The sequence below is a fragment of the Lathamus discolor genome, chromosome 2 (genome assembly GCF_037157495.1).
Source record: "Lathamus discolor isolate bLatDis1 chromosome 2, bLatDis1.hap1, whole genome shotgun sequence".
NCBI classification, from domain to species: Eukaryota; Metazoa; Chordata; class Aves; order Psittaciformes; family Psittacidae; genus Lathamus; species Lathamus discolor.
Window position 1 is genome coordinate 58,909,031 of NC_088885.1, and position 24,245 is coordinate 58,933,275.

The 24,245-nt window shown below is 43.6% G+C and overlaps 1 protein-coding gene and 1 long non-coding RNA gene across 2 annotated transcripts in view; one reads left to right on the forward strand and one right to left on the reverse strand.

Moving 5' to 3' along the window:
- Nucleotides 1–17,537: 17,537 nt before the first annotated feature.
- The window catches only part of PTH1R (parathyroid hormone 1 receptor), a 114,713-nt gene continuing 108,005 nt past the window's right edge, over nt 17,538–24,245 (forward strand). The window contains exons 1-4 of the mRNA XM_065666978.1: nt 17,538–17,663; nt 18,187–18,263; nt 18,677–18,843; nt 19,228–19,625. Coding sequence (XP_065523050.1) covers nt 19,551–19,625 — 75 coding nt within the window. The 5' untranslated portion in view covers nt 17,538–17,663; nt 18,187–18,263; nt 18,677–18,843; nt 19,228–19,550. The remainder of the gene's footprint in view (nt 17,664–18,186; nt 18,264–18,676; nt 18,844–19,227; nt 19,626–24,245) is intronic.
- On the reverse strand, nt 19,189–20,415 carry LOC136008134 (uncharacterized). The gene is made up of 2 exons (XR_010609983.1): nt 20,118–20,415; nt 19,189–19,836 (listed from the first exon to the last, which is right to left on the reverse strand). It is a non-coding gene; the product is annotated as an uncharacterized LOC136008134 (long non-coding RNA).

A 24,245-nucleotide genomic window follows, 5' to 3' on the forward strand; every position in this document is an offset into this window, starting at 1 on the left:
AGTCTTCTGCTGTGAACAGCTGCCATCTCCCTGAAGGATCAATTTCCCTGTACCAGAGGGATTCAGTGGTTTGAACACAATTATATAGCCTACAATTACAGCGCTGCAAGGCACTCCAAAAGGCATGGGACTCCCTTAAACCCAATGTCCCACCTGCTAGCCTGATGTGGCTATATTGAATAGCACAGGATATCCCAGAAAGCACTGCCTACATTTTGGAAAATTAATTCTGCTGCTACTGTGAATGGATATTATTTAGGATTTTATTTAGGATAAACAATGAATAAAACCTGCTCTAGACAAAGAGAGTGAAAGTCTGATTTAGAGGGGAGAGAAAGTAATGACTGAGCTGCAGCTGCATGATTCTTTTGTGGCTTCTTCCCTTCCTCACCATACTTCCACAAAACAGGTCACATGTCTCTTTATTGACCCTCTCTTTATTGACCCACATGGAAAAGGATTCTGTCTCATTGCTTCTGGCAGGGCAAGGGACACAAATCCATCCTTCTTTAGCTACTCTGGGATTAATGAGCATTTATTCATTTACATTTACTGGGAGATGAGAGTTTAACTAGTTGGCTTACGAAGTCCTAAGTTCCTAAGTCCTGTGACACCTGCAGCTTTTTTCATTATCTCCTTTAGCTCTCCCACCCATTCGCTGATATGTGAAATAATTATATCCCGAAAGTGTGAAACCAGAAGATATTTCACTGCTTAGTTCACTAGATCCAGACCAGGCACCCTGTGGGGTGCTGTAAACAGCTTTTACTGGACTGGTTCAGCCTCTGGTCAATGCTGGGCATCCAGCTCTTCCACAGACCTTCATGGACATGGTGAAATATCACCTAAAGGACTTCCTGCCACAAAAGATGCTTTGGAAAAGGCTTCACTTCAGTGAAGCAAAACTGCAAAAAGTTAGTGACAAGTCTTGAGACAGGACATGATTTTTAAATCCAAGCTTACAAAAACACAAACAAAATTATAATCTATCAAGTGAAAACCCAGTGGAGAGAAGGGGAGATTGTTATGGAAATAAGTCTCCTGCTACAATGGTCAAACAATGTACTTTTTAATTAAAATCTACCATAAGATCCAATCTGGTGCTCAAAAGAACCAATAAATGCATAAACTGTACAACTGGCCACAGATTAGGTTCCCTGCCTGTGCTCCAGCATCACTTCAGCATCACTGAATCATTAGAAAAATAGATATGAAAGGGACCTTACAGCATCATCTGATCACCCCTCAAGCTAAGAACAACCCTACCTCAGCTTTTCCCAAACAGATTTGTTTTTTTCTCCATAACACCCTAAACCTAGATTACTACTTACCTCTTAGGCAGAAGAGGATAAATTTCCACCAGCTGAGAAGCTGAAAGAGCTGAGAAGCTGAAAGAGCTGAGAAGCTGGAAGACTGTCTCTCAACTAGGATCACAAGGAGAAAATCGGAGAAAAGAAGGAGAAAGCACGAATCTCCACTAGTCCTCAACATGCTCAGTTATAACATCAAGACTGATACTTCAAATACAATACACGTATAACTTGTTTTCACAATCCTGCACACAGAGAACGAGCCCAGAACATACTGGCAAAGACAGTTCTGTGAGAACAGATTTGTCTTTGAGAAGTGAGAGTTTGTGAGAAAAGTCCTCATCTTTTTGAAAGGTAGGACCTTGTTTCTGACTACATAAATGCTGAAAGAACAGGGATTCCTGCTTTGGAAATTCTATTATAAAATGAAATTTAATTTTTCACTCTCTTCTGCTAAAGTAGCACTATTTATAACTAAGAAAAGGTTTTTAATAGAGAAGCTGGAAAATGTTCCTAAACTGTAAATATCTAAAATCCTGGAAAAAAAGTAAATGTTCCAAAGACTGGTGTGTTTCTTTTCTTTTTATTCTTTCCCTTTTTTTTTTTTTTTTACTTTCCATTCTGGTCCCTTATTCTTATGCTTGGCTGAGTTACCTTGTTGAAATATGCAAGAGCCAACTTCCACTATTTCCTCATGCAGCAAAAAATGTTTATGGGCTGTAACCATACAGTATCCTGGTGTATTTCATAGATGGCCTTTAGGTACACAGTTCATGCAAGTGTAGAGCAAGCTAAAGGAACATGAGGATGTCTCCAAGTTCTGTTTGAAGAAAGCAAGTTTAAGGAAACCCCAATTCACAGCTGTCAGGTGTGAAAAAAAAAAAAAGTCTTCGGGAGTAATATTAAAAAAAATTGCATTTCACATATATTAAACAAAATGTTTTCTGTTTCTCATTATTTTATAACATTTCTATCTCTGCTGAAGGAAAGAAAAAAATCCACAACTTTTACTCAAAGTCTGTTTTCGAAGTAGAGAGACTTTCAGGAATTGTACTGTGAACCAAACGTTTTTTAATACATGATTTTAAAAGTAGTGAAAAACATAAAAACAAGAACTCTAAGAACAATAGGAAGTGCTGAATAACATTCAGAGGTCCATTTTAAGAGGCACTTTTGCCAGGAAATTAATTTGTTTGTAAAATAATATCTTCCTAACCGTTGACTAACTACTTCTATCTACTGAAGGGGATGGATCCTTGAATCTCCTTAAGGCTCACAAATTCCTCTGGGTATATGACTGGAGCTGGTTTGGAGTATTCCTAATAAAATCTTTGGTGTTTCTTTATTAAAAATTGTATTGCTCTTTTGAAATGGAAGAAGTTGGTGGAAATATATCAATTTGGAGAAGGTGATGCTGGATGGAGGGTACATTTTTTTCAGAATCAGTCATCTGAACTCCTACTATAGCTAACCAAGGCACTCGTGAGATGCACAGGTTCAAAGCCTTGTATTAAAGGAGAGAAAACCAGCCTCTCTGGGCAGGGAACAGGGTTTTCCTTGATTTTTACCAGCTCTTCTTAAGTTCTGCAAGTGTAGGATGAAATGCACACACAGAAATGCATGAGTATTTCCACTGCTATACACAGTTATAACGGGCATCTAACTCTCATGGAAATTGACTCCAAAGCTTGATTCAGTAATGTAGATAGTTAAAAAACTCATGCATCCTCCTTCAATGTGTTTTGCCCAGATTTGGTTCATGAGATGCTAACCCATCCCCAGCTCAGTTTCCTTGTTTAACAAAGTCATGAATACTCTTAAGAAAGACTCATTACACACAAATGAAAAGTGTAATAAAATAGTGACCTGAATTGGTCACTCAGGGCTCCCTCTGAGAGACCTGGAGTCCATTACCCCATTTTTCTCGCTTCCAAGAAGCTGACCTCTAAAAAGATGAATCACAACCCTGCATTCGTCTTTTAAACTATGGAAAAAAATCAGTGCCCTCACAGGTGGATTCATGCATCCCAAGTGTCCATGCATAGACCATGGGAATCTCCTATGCATCAGAGATATCGGATTTTCATAAAGCTGGAGTGGAATATGGTCTGCCATAAGCAACATGGTGTGAATCCCACAGAAAATCTTCTGCTACACTGCATTTCTTAGAATAGCAGTTATGAATTAAAGGGGAAAAAAAAAGTCCAAAATAAATGAAGAAAGAAAAAGAAGATGAAAGAAAGAAAAAATCTCAAAGAAATAGCAAGTGTCAGGGTACAACTAGGCTATATGGTCCCCCCATGAAAGAAAAGTTTATTTTAACATAGCATTCTTGACCAGGAACTGGATAGGGATGTTTAGAGTAAAGATGAGTTTAAAAACTCCTTTTGAGAAAAAAATTTAACTGTTTACATTGTTGGAGAACTGAGACGAGCTTCCAGGGGAAAGAGGAAGGGTCTGGGCCTTAAGTGGTTTTTATTCTGATTAGAAACATTAGTCTTGTGAGGAGACCTTGCTGAGTGCACAAAATTCCTCTGTCACACATTATAGAAAGAAGTAAAGCTGGTATCTTGGATATTGCAGGTTCTCATCACGTTCCAACAGAGAACAAAGGGAGACAGCACCTGGACACACTGATGCTGTCTCAGAGAGAATAAAATGGAATAAGATACCTGATAAAAAGGAAAGGGGAAGGGGAGGAAGATGGGGAAGTGGAAAGAGAAAGGGAAGGGGATGAAGAAGAAGGGAAAGGAATGGGAAAGGGAAAGGACATGTAAGATTTAGATTCAGTCTCTTATATTGGCATTTCTATGTGATGTTTAGCAGATTCCCGTACTGTTAAACAAGACCATTACTGTTTTTCTTCCCACACTGTCTCATTTCAAAGTAAAGATGTCAGATCCCTCTCTTTCACTCTTGCTCTGTTCTTTGTCTTTGCATTTTACATTACTGAATTTGACCTTTTTGCTCAGGGACAGCTCTTCCAGGTGATGACTATTACTCTGAATTCTTCTGTGAGTTCTCTCCTTCCAAATTTGGTGTTGCATTAAATTTTAGATGTTTAATTTGCTCAGAAAAAATGCTAAATTAGTCTCTCCTCCAAGAAGATTATTTGATCTTCTGTCCTGGTTTGTAGCAAACCTGCATTAAGTTGTCATTACAATTACCTTCAATCCAGTGGGAATATTTAAGTGCCAAAAAAATACAAATTTTAACCAATGATTTAGACCCTAAGTAAAATTCATCTTCCCTAAGTTGAGTGCCTAAAAGACAGATGAAAAATGCTGAGCTGGTAACCCTAGGTTATCTTTATAGTCAGGGGAAAGAAATAGGCACCTGCAGAGCACAATTTGTCCCATCTTAAAATCAGTGTCTAAGTTGGCTGAGATTAATTACTTCAGGATAGACACTCCTATTTATCTACTTAGGGCTGACTGACTCAGAAACAAATGCCCAACACACATCTAATATAGGGAAGATTAATACTACTTTAATATTTCCTAGTTCGCTTAAGATAGTTTCATAAAAGGCAGTGCCAAATGCTTTGTTAAAGCCAAAACACAACACAGTCTCCTATTTCTCCCTGATCCCATTATCTTGTCAAAACTGAAAGTATTGACAAGTAGTTTGACATGATTTGCCCTTGACATATCACTAGTGGTTTTTTTTCATCACCAAATTAGTAATTCCAGGTGTTCATGAACTTATGATGAATTCATTCCAGTATCTTCCCAAAACCTGAAGCTAGACATCATCATCTGCACCTTCCATAGTCCTCATTTTTTTTTCCTCTGCATGAACATCAGTTGTATCTATGCCTTCCTCCAGTCAACTGAGATTTCTGTCTAATCTAATCTATTCAAGTATTTCTTATCTAGCTGTCTTCTTACAATATCTCTAGAAAAAAAAAAAATTGGGGTTTTGAAGAATCTTATCAGAAAAACACTGGGCTTTTATGCAAATAAAATGCAAAGAAGCCTCAGAATATTTCAGTCTTCTGGAGTCTCATTTCAGTGGAGTAATAAGCTTATCCTGACTGCTTATTTTCTTATTTCTTACATATCTACAGATTCTTCCCTAGCATTTTTATTTTTGAGATGTATGGGGACACACACCATATAAATGGAAATTCACTTTTCAGCTCTAGCATTCCCGTTTGCATCCTAAACTGCTTTCATAACTCAAATATGTTCAATCCTGTACCTTTGCTCCCACTCCAAGTATCTCTGGAGACAATCTAATTCCCACACTGAAAAGCTTTTAAAAAGAAGGAGAAAAAAGTATCTCTGCCACAGAGACAAACTTTCTAATGCTTCTCAAAACTTGTTTTCCATTGTCTTCAAACTGCCTCACATGAATGCTCATTCCAGAGATTTGAAAACCTGCAAAAGAATCTAAAAATGGCATGGCAGATTTTACACTGGACTCTAAGTGGATTTTTGCTCAAGATTCCACATCAAAACAATTTAATGAAACAGAAGAGTGCAACAGCAGATTTCTATTATGTTGTTATTTCAGGGTCCTGGTAGTCATATTACTAGGTAGTAAGACCTAGTAAGGTAGGCAGAAAGACACTTCCAACTTTACATTTTATTTATATACTGCACAAGATCAAATCAGCTAGCATTCTTCCGTGCTTAGCAACTTTGAGCTGAGGTGCAAGAAATTCAAGTTATTAACTGCAAGTATCTCTTTCCTGCTGTGAACGTACCAGTATTTAAAGGGTGGCCTAACAAGAAGATGGAGAATCCCTTTTTACAAGGAGTCACATGGGAAAATGGAGGGTTCTAGACACAAGTTACTGCTGGGGAGATTCCGAGTGGACACAAGAAGAAAATGTTCCACCACGAGAACAATCAGCCATTGGAATAATCTCCCCAAGGAGTGGTGACTCCCCAGCACTGGACACTGTTAAATTGAGTTGGACAGGGTAATGGGCCATGTTTTGCCTGGAAATGTTGGACCAGATGATCCTTGAGGTCCCTTCCAACCTGGGATTACAGGACTCTGCAATTGTATGTTTCTATGAATGTCCTTCTCTGAGTACATCATAGAAGTCCTGAAGAAGTCAGTTATTATTCCCCTGTAAATGAAGAGGAGGTTGCTACTTCTCCCAGTCTTGAAAAAAATTAAAAAAAATAAAAAATTGTTTCATTTTCTCCTCCCAGACTGTGTTTAAAATCTCTTGAGTTTTCTGCTGGCTTTCCTCCAGGCACTTTCTGGTTTGCTTGAGTGTTATCCTGCAATCCTTCCCTAAGAGCAGGCACTCCACTCAGATTGAGAGTCAAAGACCCTTGGGACCAGCTTTAGTATCTCACTTAGCTAATGATAGCTTGGGGGTGCCATAGCAGGACTCAGAGCACTCAGTAATCATCTATGGGAAGCCCAGAGCATTCAGATGCCCCTTGAGAGATTCCCAATGTGGTGCCACTTCTGTGCTACTGTGTTGGAAAAGAATCTCCTACTGGAGATCCTACTTTTTGAACCAGAAACCATACTCTGAAGATTGACCTGTTGTGTTTCATGTGAGTGAGTCCAGAGGAGGCCACAGAGATGCTCCGAAAGCCGAAGCACCTCTGCTATGGAGACAGGCTGAGAGAGCTGGGCTTGTTCAGCCTCGAGAAGAGAAGGCTCAAGGTAAGACTTTACAACTATTTCTATATTTAAAAGTCCTATTTTCTATATAAAAATCAGAACTGCAGAGAGATTAAATTACAGACCTTCCTTAGTACTAAGGGTTCAAGTTCATCTTCCCTGATTTTAGAGGCGGAAGCAATTTTATTTAACCTTAGGGTCTTGAGTCAGTTTGTTCAACACAGGTGCTTTGTTACACCCAAGATGCCTTGAACACCAGTAGTGTTGGCAGACATAAAAGGCATATACAACATCCCACTTTCTTGAGTAAAGTACACCCTTTTCTCAAAAGTTACAATTTTATCCCCATTCTGGAGATAAATGTCGACAAAATAAAGGAAATTTTCTTTGGTGCCAACATGTTCCAGAACAGGTTTTGGCTGACTGTCATCATCTGACACTCAGTGGAAGCAAGACTGCCAAATGCTGGCTTTCTGAACACTTTCAGCTTGGAATTGGTGTGGAAGGAGAGCAGATGTGCTGTTCTGGTTCCTCTCTGCAAAGTGCACCTTCAGCACAAAAGCAAGCCAGCCTTCCCATGAATCTAGCTTCAACTGAGACAACTGGTAATGTTCTTCTTATGCCTCTGTCTAGTTTCTTTATTTTTATTCAGGAGGAAAACAGGAAGAATGGCAAACTTTGGGGAAATTTTTAACAAAGATGCAAGAGGACCATTGTTCATTGCATTCATCTTGCAGGGGAAAAAAATCTTGTTGCTTCATTAGCTAAGAAAATAAACCCAGAGTTATTTTATGAAGAGAAAAATGCACAGAATTATAACCTAACCACAAAGTTTCACTGTGTTTCTTCTAGTGTGTAAGTGCTGGTATTTTTGCTTTATTGCTGTACCACAGGATGCTTTATTTCAGAGTTTATGTTACAGGACAGTAAGAAAACAGCCTATAATCATGTGTTGCTTAGAATAATTGGACACTTCATTGAGTCTGCAGTGACTGACAGTGAAAATATACAGGCGGGGGTTTTTTGTTTGTTTGTTTGTCTCCAATATTTCCTGATGCAGCCTGGAAGCTTCAATCAGAGATGACTTATAAAAAGACATCCACTTTGATAAAGTAGACTTTGTAAGGACTGAAAGACCAGACAAGCCTTTTCTCTGTTCATGAAAGAAAGGCATTCCGAAGTTCAAGAGCTGGAAACAAAAGCCATGTGAGCTGAATGCCAAAATGCAGCTAAACCTTTTTCTAGCAGTGAGCCAGATATGAGAAGTAATAGATTTTTAGACACTTAAGCCTCCATATTGACAGGTAAAGCCTTCCTCTCAATTAGATGCTTTTCTCACACCTCAAAAAGAGCGAGTGATCAGTGCTGCGGTAATAGGGGGAAATACTTCAGGCTTGGATAGCAGGGGCAAGTAATGTAAACAGGCTCCAATACTCTCAGGACACTTTGCAAAACCATCTCCAGCCTTTGTGGGAGCAGACAAAATGCTAAGATTGCCTGTTTCAAAGAGTAGGAGTCAGGTTCAGACTGGTCCTGCCAAAACACAGGGAAAATGAAGAAAAGGATGACTCCTGAAACTACATCTTTTAATACTGCTGGGCTATCGCACCCCTCCAAGACCTGACATTCCAGCTAAGTAGCCAGAGGAGTTTACTCATGATATGGGGTAGACCCAAAGGAACTGACTGCACATAGCCCATGGGCTGCTGGAAGAGAGGCAGTGAAGATGAACAGGGGCATGGGGGACCAGGAGCATGTCTGTGCTCACAGTTGTCCAAAGATCAGTCTTATCAGAGAGACAGGGACCTGGTCAGAAGCAGAGCTTGCCATCTGTGTGACTGGAAAATAACCTTCTATTGTTTTGTTTGGGTATTTATTTTTAACTACAGAATTGCTGATCCAGTTCATATTAAAAATCCACCCGCTGGAGTACCCTAGCTCCAACAGCACTCATAATGGATAGTGACTGAACAATGTGCTGTACTGATAACTATTAGTAGCACTGCTACTACGATAATAACAGTGCTAACATGTACTGAGGGTTTCCCACATACCTCCCCAGCCCTCAGTAACTCCTAAGTAACTCAAGTTACTCCTCAGTAACTCCTCAGAGACCTCTGAGGGCACAGATGTCACATTAATGTTTAAAAGTCCCAATTTTTTTTTCCTTTTGTTAATTCATTAAATCACATTTTCAATCCATGCAAACAAGATCCTGTGCAAGGAGTTTCATAGCTTCAATGCCTGCTTGTGAAAAGCCATCTCCTTTTGCTTGCTTTACATCTACCCTGAAATTTTCAGTCTCATGTTCCCAGTCTTTATATTAGGAGCGATACCAGATCAGTTGGATGGGGCTTTGAGCAACCTGATCTAGTGGAAGGTGTCCCTGCCCATGGTAGGGGGATTGAAGTGGATGATCTTTAAGGTCCCTTCCAGCCCAAACTGTTCTATGACTGTTTCTATTTCCCAGTGGCACTCTTCATGATTTTCACAGATCTATGTCCTACCTATCACCCTCCTCTTCTTCATTACCCTCTTTTCTAGGTTGAAGACTCCAAGTCTACAGCAAGCTTGTGCTGACAAACCAGGATTCAACCCAATAACATAAAAATTACCGGGGCTTGAAGTCACTGACATTTGCAGTCAGTGTTTTCCTAGACAGAGATGCAATTCTGTTCAGGACAAAGGTTGAAGATCTTCCTAGACTGTTTGCAGAATCAAACAAAATATTTAATTCAATGCACCAAGCACAGGCATCCTGGCAAGCTGCAGCTTTCCGTTGTCTCCAGTGTGCATCTGCAAGCTTAAACAGCCTCACTAAGAGAGCTTGTTTCCTAGTTGCCAGCTCTGCAGGTTTCAGGCCATCACCTTTGAACACTTATCAGAGCTGAAATGGACTGTGAACTCCAGGGCAAGCTCCCTCCAAGGCTGTTCATGAGAGTTGCTCACATGCTCCCCGGATGCTCAGCCAAACAGACTTATCAGAGATAAATAGAGATTTATGAGGGTGAGACGCCATATACTGGTTTATGGTCCCAGGGAAGAGGTTACAAGCTCAGGAACTGTAGAGAAAAAAAAACATCCCTCATCATTCCCCTATCTGACTCAGCAAGGTGCTCTCTTACAGTTAGTGATAAGGTGATTCTAGCTTCTTTCATCCCACTTACACAGGCTCTTTGCACGCTGACTCTGAGCACATTACAGCCACTGCAGCAAAGTCTGCTAGCTCAGTCTCATATCTGCGATAAAAATATAAGTATTACTTACAAAGAACACCTTGTCCATCAGCAATTGGATGCAGTCAAAGTTTAGAGGGTCCCTGCAGCTGCAGTGTGCTGTGGTTTTGATGCTGTTGGAGAGGGAGAAGGTGTCCCATTCTGCAATATGTGGGCAGCTCTGTTTCAGGCTCTCTCACCCACAAGCTCTAGAAGTCTAAGAAGTTAGTCAGACTCCCCATTATAGCCAAACTTCTCCAGCTGTTTTAACTCCATGACGATCCAACAAAGCTGCCTCAACCCATGCCAGCAAAGTATCTGGCCCACTTATTTACATTCATGACTCCATGGTGCAGCTGGCAACTGTGAAAGGGCTCATTTGGAAGGCAGCGTGGCTGGGATCAACATCACTTAAGTGATAATCTGCTAATCAGAGCTTCTTCTGTTGAAGTAATGCTCCCATCTCGTCATTCCATGCTGGCAGTTTTCTTCTGCAAAGCTTGCCAAGTTTTTTCAGAACCTAGTAGTTTTTCTTGCTTACCTCTGAACTGGAGTTTGCTCGTAGTTCTGACTGTAGGCTGGATGACAACACAAAGAAAGGACAATTTGATTCAAGCTCAGAGACATCCAGGCTGTCACAGGCATCACAGGGGAGAGGGAAAATAATCTTTAAACAGAGTAAAAGAAGACCTTGTGCATATGGAAAAATTATGCAGGCTTGAGACACTTGATTCTCCCTTAGGGTGGGAATGAGATTGCTCAGTGGTGTTCAGAAATCACTGAAATAGCTAAACTGTGATGAGCAGCAGGGAGGGTAACTACATGTGAAATCTAATGTAAAACCTCTCAACTCACATCACTATTTTGGAAGATGGAGCTGGTAAATCAAAGAAGACTCTCCCTAGGAAAGAAATAAGAGAGTGCAAGCCAGAAGTGTCATCAGTTGCTGCTCTATAAAATGGATAAAGCCATGGTGAATGACCTGAAAGGCGAATCAGTCACTGGCATGAGGAAAACTTCACCTGGGAAAGAGATGAGTTGCAGTGTTTACCCCATTCCTTCTTGTGCTCGCCTACTTATCAGGGCTTTTTTCCATAGTAGAATGGTGAAGAATCAGAGTAGAGAGTGCCGAAAGTTAATGACTTCTTCCCAGCTCAGAGACTGAGGGACTGACACAAAACAGTGTAAGTTAGAGCTGTGTTTCCCAACCCTACCCTTGCTTCAGAGCTCATACTCCGATCTCCATCCTTCCCATGTCCATCTGGGCTCATAGCACCAGCTCAGATCAGGCCAACAGCAAGGACAGCAGCAGCAGGAGAGTAAGAATAAAACCCAGAATGCTTTGCAGAGCCTATCTGTTCCACCTTCAGTTCAACAAAGGCTGGCATTTTCAGGGCTGCTTAGAAGAAGAGAGGGTGGAAGACAGTCAACCACATCCCCTTGCTATTCCAAAAATGCAACTAAATAGAAACCAAGCCCATTGCTTAGGAAGGTGGTCTGTGCACACCTTCAGTCTTGTTTCATGGAATTGCCTGGAAAAGCTTAAAAAGGACTGAATCAAACCTGTTTCATCATGAAAAATAGAAGAGTACAGCTTTTTTTCAGCTGAAGGTCACTGCCTGAAGCCACTGGCTACTGTCTCTGCTGCTGGTTTCTTTGGTAGCCCAACCATTAATATACCCGGCTTGTTTAAATTAGAAAATGCCTATGGATCTGACTGTTCTCAGGGGAGAACTCTTCTTCACCTCCAGTACTCCTTTGTCTGCTTTAATGCAAACCCTCAACCCCACACATCTTATCTTCTTCTCCCAAACCAGAGTTTGGGAGAAGATCTTCTTACCTTACACAGCGGTAAGAAGTTTTGATCTCCCTACTGCTACACTCTCCGCATATTCTCATGCAGGGCAACCAGCCCCATGAAGATGACTCACTGTCACCTACCCAGACCAGAACCCAAAGCATGACCCAGAAACCTCCTCTCTCATCACTCTAGCTGTTGGTGGCTGGATGCACCACTTCCCATGTCTGGCCCAATTTCTATGCACACAGGTAGAGGTACCCTGCTGACTGGAGATATTCAAGGTCTTGGCTGTACATTTCCAATTGGAAGGAGTTACCACTGAGAATAAAGGTCGTAGGTGAAGTCAACATAGATAACTCATCCCATGAATTGCAGGTTCATCAGCCATTCATCTGATCTCATGGTCCTCCTGAATACGTAAACTTTTTAGCGTGTTTGAAGGCCCTGGGTAACAGCTCAGGAATGGACACAAGTGTAAAAGAAGATGGACATGGCTGCTGTAGCACCTCGTAAACCATTACCACAGAATGTTATAAGAGGTGTCCAGGCTCTTTAGTCCACTTCTGACTACAGATCACAAGCAGTCCTGCATACTCCTACCTAGAGAGATAAAAAGCCTTTGCAGAGAAAAGTAAGCTACTTTTTAGAATTTATCTTTAGATTTCTCCCATAAATATAAAAATCTTTTTCTGACCAAGATTAATATTTTTGCTTAAGTTGATTTCCTATTACATGAAGACAGGGAAGCAGGAGGGATCAAAACAAACCAGAAAACTGCTGAAAACCTAAACATTGTTCTAGGAAGTGTTTTAGCAATTTAGACTCTCACCTCCAGTTTGTCATGAGGGTTCATTGGTTGTTCACTCAGGCTGCACGAGAAAAACAAGCGTATTTTCCCTGTCCCATTCCTCTCTTGCAGGGCAGCCCTGATCCTGGAGTGCTAAATGCTGATGAAGAAAGTCAGAACAAGTACCAAAAAGCAAATGACAGCTTAAAAAATAAAAAAGGGGTTGTTTTTCTTACATTTTGGGTGATTAACCAATGGTTGATCCTGTCTTTCAAAGAAAGGACGGGGAGAATGTAATCTGCCATCCCTGGAAGCCTTGACACCAAGATGGGCTGGCTTTCTGGAGAATATCTCCCAGGGAAAACCCACTTTGAAGCTGACAGTGGTGCTGACTGAAAGGTTGTGAGTGGAGCAGTAAGACAGAGCAGGGCAGAAACCCACTTATATCTAGCAGCCTACCCACCCATCTCCTTGACAAAAATGCCCAAAACTTGTCTCACTTCATCCAACTGCATCGCTCCCACTGGTGGTAATGATGGGCAGATGCATGCCTGGTCTGGTGCAAGTTCAAATATAACATATGCAGCAGAAACTGCTAGATAAAAAAAAAAACACCTTTCTTCAGTTTAGCTAATTGAGTCTGTGTTTTGTCTGGAGTTACTAAGTGAGAACATCTCTAATAGTGTTTTCAGTGTCGTGGCACCTCTTAGGTGTCACTGTTCTTGAGTCTGCCTCCACAGACTCATTCCTGACATCTTCCTCTGTTTCACCCCTTTTCTCACACCTCCTCATTGATGATGTGGAAGCTGCTGTCCTCCTGCAAGGCAACTTCAACTGAGACACTGGTTTTGGCACTGAATACCCAGCCTTGCCCTTCCTTTCCCACAAGGTAGATCTTCAGGCAAGACTATCCAAGGCACAAGGAGCAGGAGATTTGAAGCAAGACAGTCTCATCCAGGCTACAGAGGCATTTGACAGCAAAGTTGCAGGGGTCCTGACCATCACTGGCAATAACAATATGGGCTGCTCACTACGGTAACATTGAAGCAAGGCTAAAATGAGGTACCAGGAGCTAAACCATGGAGGGACTCATGACTTACTCTCAGGACTCTTGTATGTATTTTAATTTTGCTTTGACCGAGATTTTCACCTTTGATTTTGTCCATAAGACCCAGAGCAGATGTTTCTCTAAAGAGCCAGCAAGGAAGCCATCACACACTTCTTTCACAGTCATCACAGCCAAGAGTTACAACTTCAGCCTTGTGCAAAGAGTGCCAGCTGTGAAGTATCAGGCCTTGGTTTTACTCCTTTTCTCTGCTCACATTGAAAGAAAGCAGTGACATCAAAACTCTCTTCTTTGCAATCCATACAAAACATACAGCAAATATTGCCAGAAACCCATGGTGGCCATTTTGCCCAATGCACAAACTTAATTTTGCCAAAGTTCCTTCTTGTATATTTTGGCCTTGACTTTGCCAACAAAACATGAGCAATAGCCAGGAGGAAACAGGGCAGGAAAGGCTTCTTACTGTCTGCAGCACTTGGTCATTGGACCTGCTTCTTACACAATGTGGGATTTTTGCTGTGTGGCTGCCAGCACCAGCCATGTCAGACCTTTGCCTTCTCAGTCAATGGCTTTGGTTGATGTAAGTCATGATGTTTTGCTGAACCTGAGTGACCCAGGAGAGAAAGGACAGGAGGCTTTTTATGCAGAATGGGATTCTAACTCCTGCAGAAGGGAAGCGTTCACCCAGCTGGGAAGAAAACAATTCAGGGAGAGGATAAGTTTATTATTAGGCTGTGTAAAAGTCAGCCACAAAATAAAGTCAGTTCCCAATAGCAATTGTTTCTGGCAAAAAACTTAGCCCATTCAAACTGGGCGTTATTTTTTGGGGGGTGGGAGTTTGCTGTTTTACATCAGTAGAAGGATATAAACACTTGGAAAGTTTTTTTGTAAGAAGTTGGAGAAACTAATTGCATCCCATGCCATCCCCAAGGGTCTCCTTAAAATAGCAACATTACAAAGGCTTCTTTCAGCACTGCATTCCTTCTTGGTTCAATATATACACGGCCATGGATGCAACCTGAAAGAAAACCAAAACAAAACTTAAGTTGTCCAAACTGCTTTTGCCTTGATGAGAAAGAAGCCTGGGACCTTATAACAGCCTTCCAATACCCAAACAGGACCTACAAGAAATCTGGAGAGGGATGTTTTACAAGGGCAGGTAGGGACAGGACAAGGGGGAATGGATTTAAACAGAGGGGGGATTGAGATGAGATCTGAGGCAGAAGTTCTTCCCTGTGAGGGTGGTGAGGCCTGGCACAGGTTGCCCAGAGAAGCTGTGGCTACCCCATCCCTGTCAGTGATCAAGGTCAGGTTGGACGGGGCTTGGAGCAACCTGATATGGTGGAAGGTGTCCTTGCCCATGGCAGGGGGTTGAACTGGATGACCTTAAAGGTCTCTTCCAACCCAAAGCATTCTGTGATTCTGTGACTGATCTGCTAAGGAGAATGTCCTTAGTGTTAGTCACCTGGTGGGCAGACTTCCAAGCAGGGATCTCACGTACTTGAATGCATCATCCCAAACAAAAGCATGCATCTGGAAAGGCAGAATACATAATCTTGCCCTCAAAAGACTGTAAAGAGAGAAAAGATCCTCTTGTAACCGGGCCAGAGAGAATACACAGTGTTTGGGGATAGTGGGTGTTGAGAAAATCATTTTTCCTGGGGCACCTGCTCAAAAAACCCTACAGCAGTAAAGCTGTTTCTTGCCTGACCTTTTATAAATCACGGTTTCCAAGAATGTCAAGGCCTAAAACTGCAGGGCCCAATTCTCTGCACCTGATGAGTCAGACAGCTCCTTTTTATGCAGGGAAAAGACTTAAGAGGTTGTTTTAGGATCATGTGAATGGTGAAGATGCTCACAAGTCCACCTCTGGTATAGGGAGTCCATGGACATGATTTACCATGACTTTAGAGGACAACTGTATGAACCACCAGCATAGTCCTGCTCTTCAGCTGTGTCTTGCGTTCCTGCTCTACCCAGAGGATAGAGAAGAAGGTGATGAGTGAAACAGGATGGCATCCCGGAGATGCCAGAAGACTTCTGTGGATCTGACCTCATTCACAGCAGTAGCAAAAATCTATGAGTGATGCTGAGCTGTAAACTAAGCTTTAATTCTTACAGCTGCATCTGAGAGCGGAACAGAGGTGTGCAGCAGTACCTTGTCCATCTTCACTTGTGCCTTGCTTCAAGTGGCCGGGAGGAGGGTTATAGCTACTGCCTGGGGAAACCCACCTGTAGACCAGGCTGCAGTGCCATCCCTTCAAAGAATAGCTCTGGCCCTCTCATCTCCCATCCTCCCAGAAAGGAACAGGCAGGGAAAAATGAATTATACCCTGAATGCTGTACCTGGCAGTGGGCTGTCCTTGGATCTAGGGAGTCCTGAGGTGTGAGTTTATTTTGCTTGTAGATAAAGGGAATGTGGAAAAACATCTCTCGTAGCCTTTGTGACCATGAGAGCAAGATGTGGCCAGAGTCAGATTTTTCTGCCATGCTTCTTGAGCAAGCTTTAAACAGAAAAATTTCCTCTTGTGCAGCTTCAGCAGTTAGGCAGTAATCTGCCTTTAATCATTAAATTAATAAATACCAGCCCCAAGGCATCCCCAGTCCAGTGCATACTCCATACATGAGGGACCAGATAGAGACGGGGGACCAAAATCTGGATGTAGGCATTCGCTAAATCTTATCACCACCTCCTTCTCCTGGTAGCAGCAGGAGGTGAGGGCATTTTGATATTACAAGGCTTTTGCCTGCTTCTCCCGTCTCTCCAAGAGAAAAAACAGCAAGGGAGCTGCGATGGGCCCCCTGAAACTTTGCAGTGGATTTTTTTCCTCCTTCTCAGAATGACTATAGAGCCCTGAGTACATATTTGCTCAGTCCACCCCACACTTAAGCACACAGAAGGCTCCCCTGGGGATAGGGGCTCTCCTCCCATTCCGTCCCCCAAGTTGAGCACACTGGGCTGACATGAGCCATACCAGTACCCAAGAAACAAACCTCAGAAGAGCTGGAAATACATGCCTGGAGATTCCCCAAGGAATCCCTCCTAAACCACTACACACCCCTCACCCCTTCTTCAGCCCCTCTCCCCAGTAAGTATCTTTGTAATATATTCCATGCTGCAAGAGCTTGAAAAACATATTTGGGAGATGTGAATGGGGTGGGGTGAGGATGGTTTTATTGCTTTTAAATCTCTCTCCTTCAGCATCCCACTCCCCATCTCCCCCCTTCACATCTCTCCCTTTTCCATTTCCCTCCTTTCTCTATCTCCATCTCTCCCCCTTCCCCGCATCCTCTCCCTAACTAGAGGCCCGCGTCTCCCGACAGCCGGAGGGGAAGGGATGGAACAGGAATGGGCCGGGGTGGGATGGATGGGAGGGATGCAGGACTGACCCCGTATTTCCCAGTCCTGGCACCACCAATCAATGGGGGCCCGGCCGAGTGGGGTGTTACACCGGGCCCGCTCCTCCCGCCACCGGGGAGACCCGCCGAGGCTGGCGGGGAGAGGCAGAGGAGGAGGAGGAGGAAGAGGTGGAGGAAAAGATTGCATCAAGAGCAGAACTTCCCTCCCCGTCAACCCCCCCCCCCCTTACAGGAAGCCCTACTCTACCTTCGCCTTGGAAAGAGCCCCTTTTCATAAAATTAGCTGAAGGCACCTATTCACAGCCATGGGGCTGTGAGCAAAAAAAAAAGGGGGAGGAAAAAAAAAAAAAAAGCAAGCAACAAACGAACTGTAGAGTTTGGTTGTGGGTTTGGGTTTTTTTTTTTTCCTCTTTTTTTTTTTTTTTTTTTTTTTGCTCTGCTCCAAAAAATAAGACAGAAATGCACACAGCTCCACTCTGCGAAAACTTGATGTTTTTACCGTCTGCTCTCTGACAGACCTAGAGAGGAGGTTGGCGCGCTTTTTTCTTTATTCTTACTTTTTCTTTCTTTTTCCTTCCTTGCCTCCGTTCAGCTCCTCTAAAAGAACCGCTGCTTCTGCGCGGAAAAATAAAGCGAAAAAACACCACACCGCGGAGGAGAAAAAAAAAGAAGGCGGGGGGTGGGGGGCGGGGGGGCGACACAAAAAGAAGATAAAGGAAGAAAAATTAAGGGGGAGAGGAATTAAAAAACTAAAACACCACCACGACTCGATTTCCAAAGTTCCCCAAGGAGCCAGTCCGGAGCGCAGAGCCCCGTGTCCGCCTGCGTGTGTGTCTGCTCGCGTGTTGCATCCGTGTGATCTCCAGCCCCCTCCCCTCTTCGGTTCTCCTCCCACGTCTTAAAAATGATAAGGGGATTGTTGCTGTAGCTTGCTTTCGGCTCTTGAACAAAACCGCTGGCTGCTTGGCTTTTGGGAGATTTGGGAGTGGGGGGGGGGGGACGGGACACGTTACTACACATATAAATCTTTTTTTTTTTTCCTTTCTTCTTAGTTTTATGAATGAAACCCGCCGGCTGAGCTGGGAGTAACATCCCTGCCCTGAAACTCCTCAAAATTGGTGAAATCCAGGCGGGTAGCAGCAGAGGAAGGGGGAGGCAGCGGAGCGGTGGCTCCCCCGGGTACTGGGGAGGGGGCTCGGCAGCGACGCGATCCCCGTTCCGGGCAGCCCCCAGAGAGCCCCGAGAGGCTGCGGGCTCCTCTGCCGGGTTTCTGAGGGCTTGTCCTGGTCATGGGACGGAGGACGCGGGTGCGCGAGTAGAAAATGTATATGTATCTATACATATATAACACAATGACAATAATAATAAAACAAAAACCGGAGGATTTCAGAACATTTCGAGGAGTAAGTGAAAAGCGTTTCTGCCGAGGGAAGAAAAAAAAAAAACTAAAATAAACTACTTAAAGGGGGTGGCGAAGGAGGGGGAGCGATATTTCAGCCCCATGCTTTCATGCCATACTCAATCGGCTTTTTGAAACTGCAGATCCTTTGAGACAGAGAAGGGAGAGAGAAGCAAAAAAATAAACCACCCCTATTCGTAACTAAAACGTACTGCAACCTTGAAGGCTGGCAGAATAAACCTATTGTGGAGCTGAAACGCGCCGGGATATGCAAGGAGAAAGCCCCCAGAGTACCACTGTTTGCGAAAAGGTAATTGCTAAGTGAAAATATTTCCAAGTTTTCGCTTTTTTAAACTTTCGACTTTGCCGTTTGGTTGCATGCTGAAAAAAAGAAGGCGAAAGAAAAAAATACAACAAAGCGCTTTCCCCTCCACACACACCCCCAAACCCCTCTGAAACTAAAAGATAAAATTACTGGATCTAAAAATAAAGCAGTGGTTAAAAGCCTCCCCCACCCTCTCCAATCTCCCACCCCTTCCACCCCTCTCTCGACTTCTCCCTCCCTCCCTCTCTCTCCCTCTTTCTGTGTGTTTGCGTTTGACAAAGAAATTATTTGAACTTCCCACTGCCTCATAAAAAGGAAACAGAAGAGCAGTTTTGACATATGGATGTGATTTTTTCTGCTACGAGACAGATGCATACGGAAAACAAACAGCACCAGGGGCTGCAGCTCTGAAGGGAGCGAAGTTGCTCTGCTTCACATGGGCTCCTCGGCTGCGTTTCGGGAGCTGCCCAGATCTCCAGCCATGAGAAAACGGAGCAAAAGACCGGGGTTTCTTGTCATGTGCCTTTCTGGCTAAAACTGTGGAAACAAACAAACAATCAAACAACACACAGATTCTGGAAGGGGGGGGGGGCGGGAGGGAAGGAGAAGGAGAAATCATCTGCAACGCTGGAAGACCTCTCGTCCTCCTACTTCCCTGAGCAAGCTTGGATGCTGGAAGAAGCCTCTTGGATATGGGATCATATCTGGTTTATCACAGTCTGGGTTTGATCCTCTGCTGCTCCGTCTTGAGTTCAGTGTACGCTCTGGTGAGTCCCTCAATCTTTTCCTTTCATATTCTTGAAAGATCTTGCACGGCTGTTTCCTTGATGAGTAATTTACTGTGTCAAGCATTTAGAAGGCAGAGTGCTGGGTTTGCTTTTTTATTTTTTTCAGCCCTGTGGCTTATTTCGCTGGCAGATAGTGTGTGCAGTTGGTCTCAGAGTTGCTGCACCAGATGAAATTAAAATGTCTGTACGCCTGTGTTTCCAAAAGAGTTTGAATCACTTTTAAACCACTCTGGACAAGAACGCGCGCAGTTTGACAGGAGTCTGGGGAAAGCATTTAGGGAATCATTTAAAAGGCACCTATGGGTAAAGGACAACTTTTCCTTTCCTTTTCTTTGTTTTTTTTTTTTTTTCTTTTTCTTTCTTCCTTTTTTTTTTTTTTTTTTTATTCACCACCCCTCCCCAAGACACCAAATTTAATTTTAATTCAATCTTCTTAATCTGCAAATCAGCTTAATCTCAACGAAACAGTACCTTCCTCTTTGGGATTAAATTTGGAGAGGACTTTGCAGTGCAGGGCTTGCAGACAGTTTACACTCAGGAGCATGAAAGTAGTATTAACTCTTTGGTACTTGTCACTGTTTTCACCTGTTCCTGCACGCACTAGGAGAGAATATTTTTCCAGAGGTAGCAAAGGGCTGAAGTCTGTCAAAAATGCCTTGATGCTGGCAGTGGGGAATGGGCTAAGAGGTACCGACCCCCTCTGCAGCCCAAAGTGGTCTCCAAAGCCCTTCTGCAGAAGTGAAGGGAAATGCCATATGGAATTGGCCACCACATATTAACCCACAGATGGGCATGCCGCTCTGACACGTGCTTTCCTTGCTTTTTCCCTCCCTGGAACCACCACTGTTGTTACTATTTCTCAGTGCCTTCTGGTGTAGGAAGGGGCACGACCACCACCTAAAGCAGTGCTTTCCACGAGGGATGGAGATGTGTTTGGAAGACAGTAGGCTCACCCTGACCCTGGCTACAGCCAGATCTTCCCTGACCCTTCAGGAACTATCACCCTGGGCGCTGTCCCCTGGGTTTGTGACCTTGTGCAGGGCTGGTAGTGGGGTATTGCCTCCATACACCCAGCATCATGATAGAGGGAAACATCTCATCGATAAATGAGAAGAAGCAGACCCTTGGAAAACAATCACTGTTGCAGTCCATCCTTACCTTGCTGTGCTTCTAAGCACAAATAAACCTTGCAAAACCCAAAGAAAACTGGGAAAACTGGGAGGACCACTTGTAGATTTGTCAAGGTTTTAGTGCGGTTGAGGCTTCTCCCCTGTTCTGGGGTGGATTAACATCTCCATGACCACATCTGATTTGGGGGATGTATCATGACAGTGTAAGTCCTGCAGCACCTGCTACCTCCACCTCCACAGCGCTGCTGCCGCTGAAGTCAGCACCAAAATGTCTGCTAGATTTGGTGTCTTTGTCGGTAACAGTGAAGTTAGGTTCATGAAACAGACAGATTAGAGCTCGGCAAACTTTAGGACCCAGAAAAGACAGGCAAGGCTTCAGAGTGCATCTCCAGTCCCATTCCCGGTTTACTCCTCTCTCTCAGTACATCCCAGCCCCTCCAAGAGGGTGCTGAGGAACAGCCAGTGAACCAAGCATCATCCTTCTTGTGTTCCCAGAGGCTATTTTATTTTTGACCAACCCCCTTCACAACAGACACTTTCAAATCACAAGACATTTGATCAGTAGCACTGGTAGGCAACTGAATCACAGCTGAGTGTGCCCAGTGCACCAGTTCAGGGTGAGAGGGACCTGGGCATAAATATAGAATAGAAGCATAGAATCACGGAGGGACAAGAAAGCAGGGAACTTCACTGGGAAGGCTAGGCAAGGAATGCACAAGAGTATTTGCTCTTTTGCATTTCCAAAAGCCTGATACCCTCCTGTACTGGTGTAGGGTCCTGCCACAAGAAACCCCATTCAGTTTAGTAAGGCCCAGACTGAAGTGCATGTTTCAGACACTTTCCATGCTTTTCAAACTCAGTACTGACAGCTAAAAGACTTGCCAAAAGGTTTGAAAAGTTGTCCTAACAATTCAGGGACTGAGATGTTGTGTGTTCTTTCTGGCATCCCCTTCAGCAGAATAAGTAGTTCAGCCCCATGTCACCCCACTGTATACCCACTTGCAAGGGAAGAAACATCTTGCAGAGTGCCTAAAGCCCTGTTTATTTTTGCTGTAGTTGTTTCTTTCCCAAACTAACTTGATTTTTAAATGAACTCCAAAAACACCGAATGGTGTTGACTGCATATTTCAGCAAGGTGATGTCTTGATAGCTACACTATAAGAAGGGTTGTATATATACTTGATATTGGGCTAGCAGGTCTGAGTGTGTTTTACGTGCTGCTATCAACAGAAGTCACCAAGTGCCTCATTCTTAGAAGCAACAAGCAAAAATCAATGAGAGTAGCTGCAGAACGATGGGGATGCAGGGACAGGCTCTGTGGCAGCTTTGGGCTAAGCTAAAAGTGGTACCCAATCATTCACTCCCCCAGCAAAGCAAATCAAAGCTATGTTGTGAGTTTGAGTCAGGAGGATCTCCGCAGACTAAGGCAGACGATTGCTCAGAGCTTCAGGGCACAATTCACATGTCTGAGGCTGGAAGACTTGAGTCTCGAGAACGGTGGCCCTAATTGCTGGGGTCTTTGCAGCTCGGTGGTTTTGCACTTGAGAGTTGGTGATGCCGAGATCGGGCAGAGAATTTTGCGTCCCAGACCTGAAGCTGTCACTCCTATTATGCCTTTTGTTTGCCAGCAAGGATGATAGTAAAGGAACTTTCCAAAGCAAAAATGCTGAAGAAGGGCTTGGAAATGGTTTCTTTGATTGCCTGTGACACTGATACATCACGGGGCAGGATGCTGGCACTGAATCACTTCTCCACAGCATGCAGGCTGCGTGTCCCTACATTCACTGTAAACCAGGCTGGGGGAAAAAATGCTGTGGGAATGAGTCCTCGGAGTTAAAAGTGTCTGCAGAAATTGCGGCCCCCTCCATGAGCCTGCGGCCACACAAAATCCATTCCGAGATCAAGATCTCTGTCTTGAGCTGTTGAGGGGCAGCTGAGAGGGAGAGATGGCTGTCTTTGATGTGGGGAGAAGTACTGGGTGAAGATCTGCTCTCTTCCAACTACCCAGAGAATTGCCATGTGGATAACAGGATTAACACCTGCTTGAACAGCGAGGGGAATTTCACCTGTCAGCTGAGTGCTTTGAACCTGAAATCTTGTGAGGTGAGGGTGTAAATTTGGGTTAATTCTGCTATTTGGTCCAAGGGCTGGGGCAGCAAGATTGTCTTGAGCCAGATAGCCCTGTAAATATGGGCTTGAAAATATGAGGTGTGCAAAAGGAGCTTTAAAAGTAGGATTTGACATCAGCAGAGCACAGGAGAAGTTAACATGTAGGCACTATGATTCTATCAGAAAGGTGCTGTCTTGCAGAAAAACCTCCCTGTGTTCCAGTTCCACTCCCAGGCAAAACCTCCATGGTTTGGTCTGCTGACACCTTCGGTTTTCACTTTGTTTCCTTCTATTGCCTTTCTCAGCCTGGCAGTCCCCAACCCAGCAGTCACTAGGGAAGGTATTCTGCATAATAATGATGACAATGAGGACAGTGATGATGACGATGACGATTATGATGATGATCATTGTTCACAAGTCATCTGCAGAGCCTTGGATCAGAATAGCTCAGTTTTGGGAAACAGGTATGAGCCTGAGTTGGCTGCAATCTGCTGAGCAAAACAGGACACAGGGGAGCAGATCCATGACAGATATGAAAGGGGTAGCAAAAGGGACCCTCCTTTACTGTGTGTGGGTCTTGCTTTTCAGCAGTGTTCAGTGCCTTGTAGAAGGTGCTGCGCATTAGGGGGATGCTTTTTGGCAGCAGAACGGTCTCAACGCCTTTCTGTTTGCTGCAGCCTGTGGTTCCCCAGCCCTGGCCCCACTCAGGCTGCTTGGGCAAAGCTGAAGCTTCCCTCCAGTTTTGTAGAGAAGCTGTAGCACTCTCCCAGAAATTCAAGGGGTATCATTAGGGGATTTGAAACCTTTTCTTGCAGATATAACCCAAATAAAATACAAGCTCAGCCGGGTCACTTGGAGGAAGCTCCCAGCCTCTATTCCCAAGGAAGCTGCATCCACACAAGCATTGGTGTTAATCTCTGCTAGGAAAGTCCAGAATAAATCAAAAAGTTCATGCCAGAGTGATACTTAGGTCACTAACTAGCCAAGACCCCAGTGCTCAGGCAGCAAAGCAGCTACATTAAGGAGGTGTGCTGGTCAGTGTTTCACCCTTTCACTTGTTCCTTTGATCAGACCCACATCTTCATAGACCAGGAAAAGAGAAGGATTTGAAGTTGAATAATTTATATCTGGAAGGGAAAGAGAATCATATTCTGATGCAGAATATGTCCCATAATAAAAAAGAATAATAATAATAAAATAATCCTCTATAGAGAACCTGCAAATCCCAACTAGCTACCTAACTTCATTAACTAAAGACAGGTTCCAAGTGCAGGGAAACAATGTCTGAAATTTTCGTCTCTCCACACACACTTGGGAGCATGCCCATCCCTACCTCGTGTATTTATGAAAGATACCATTT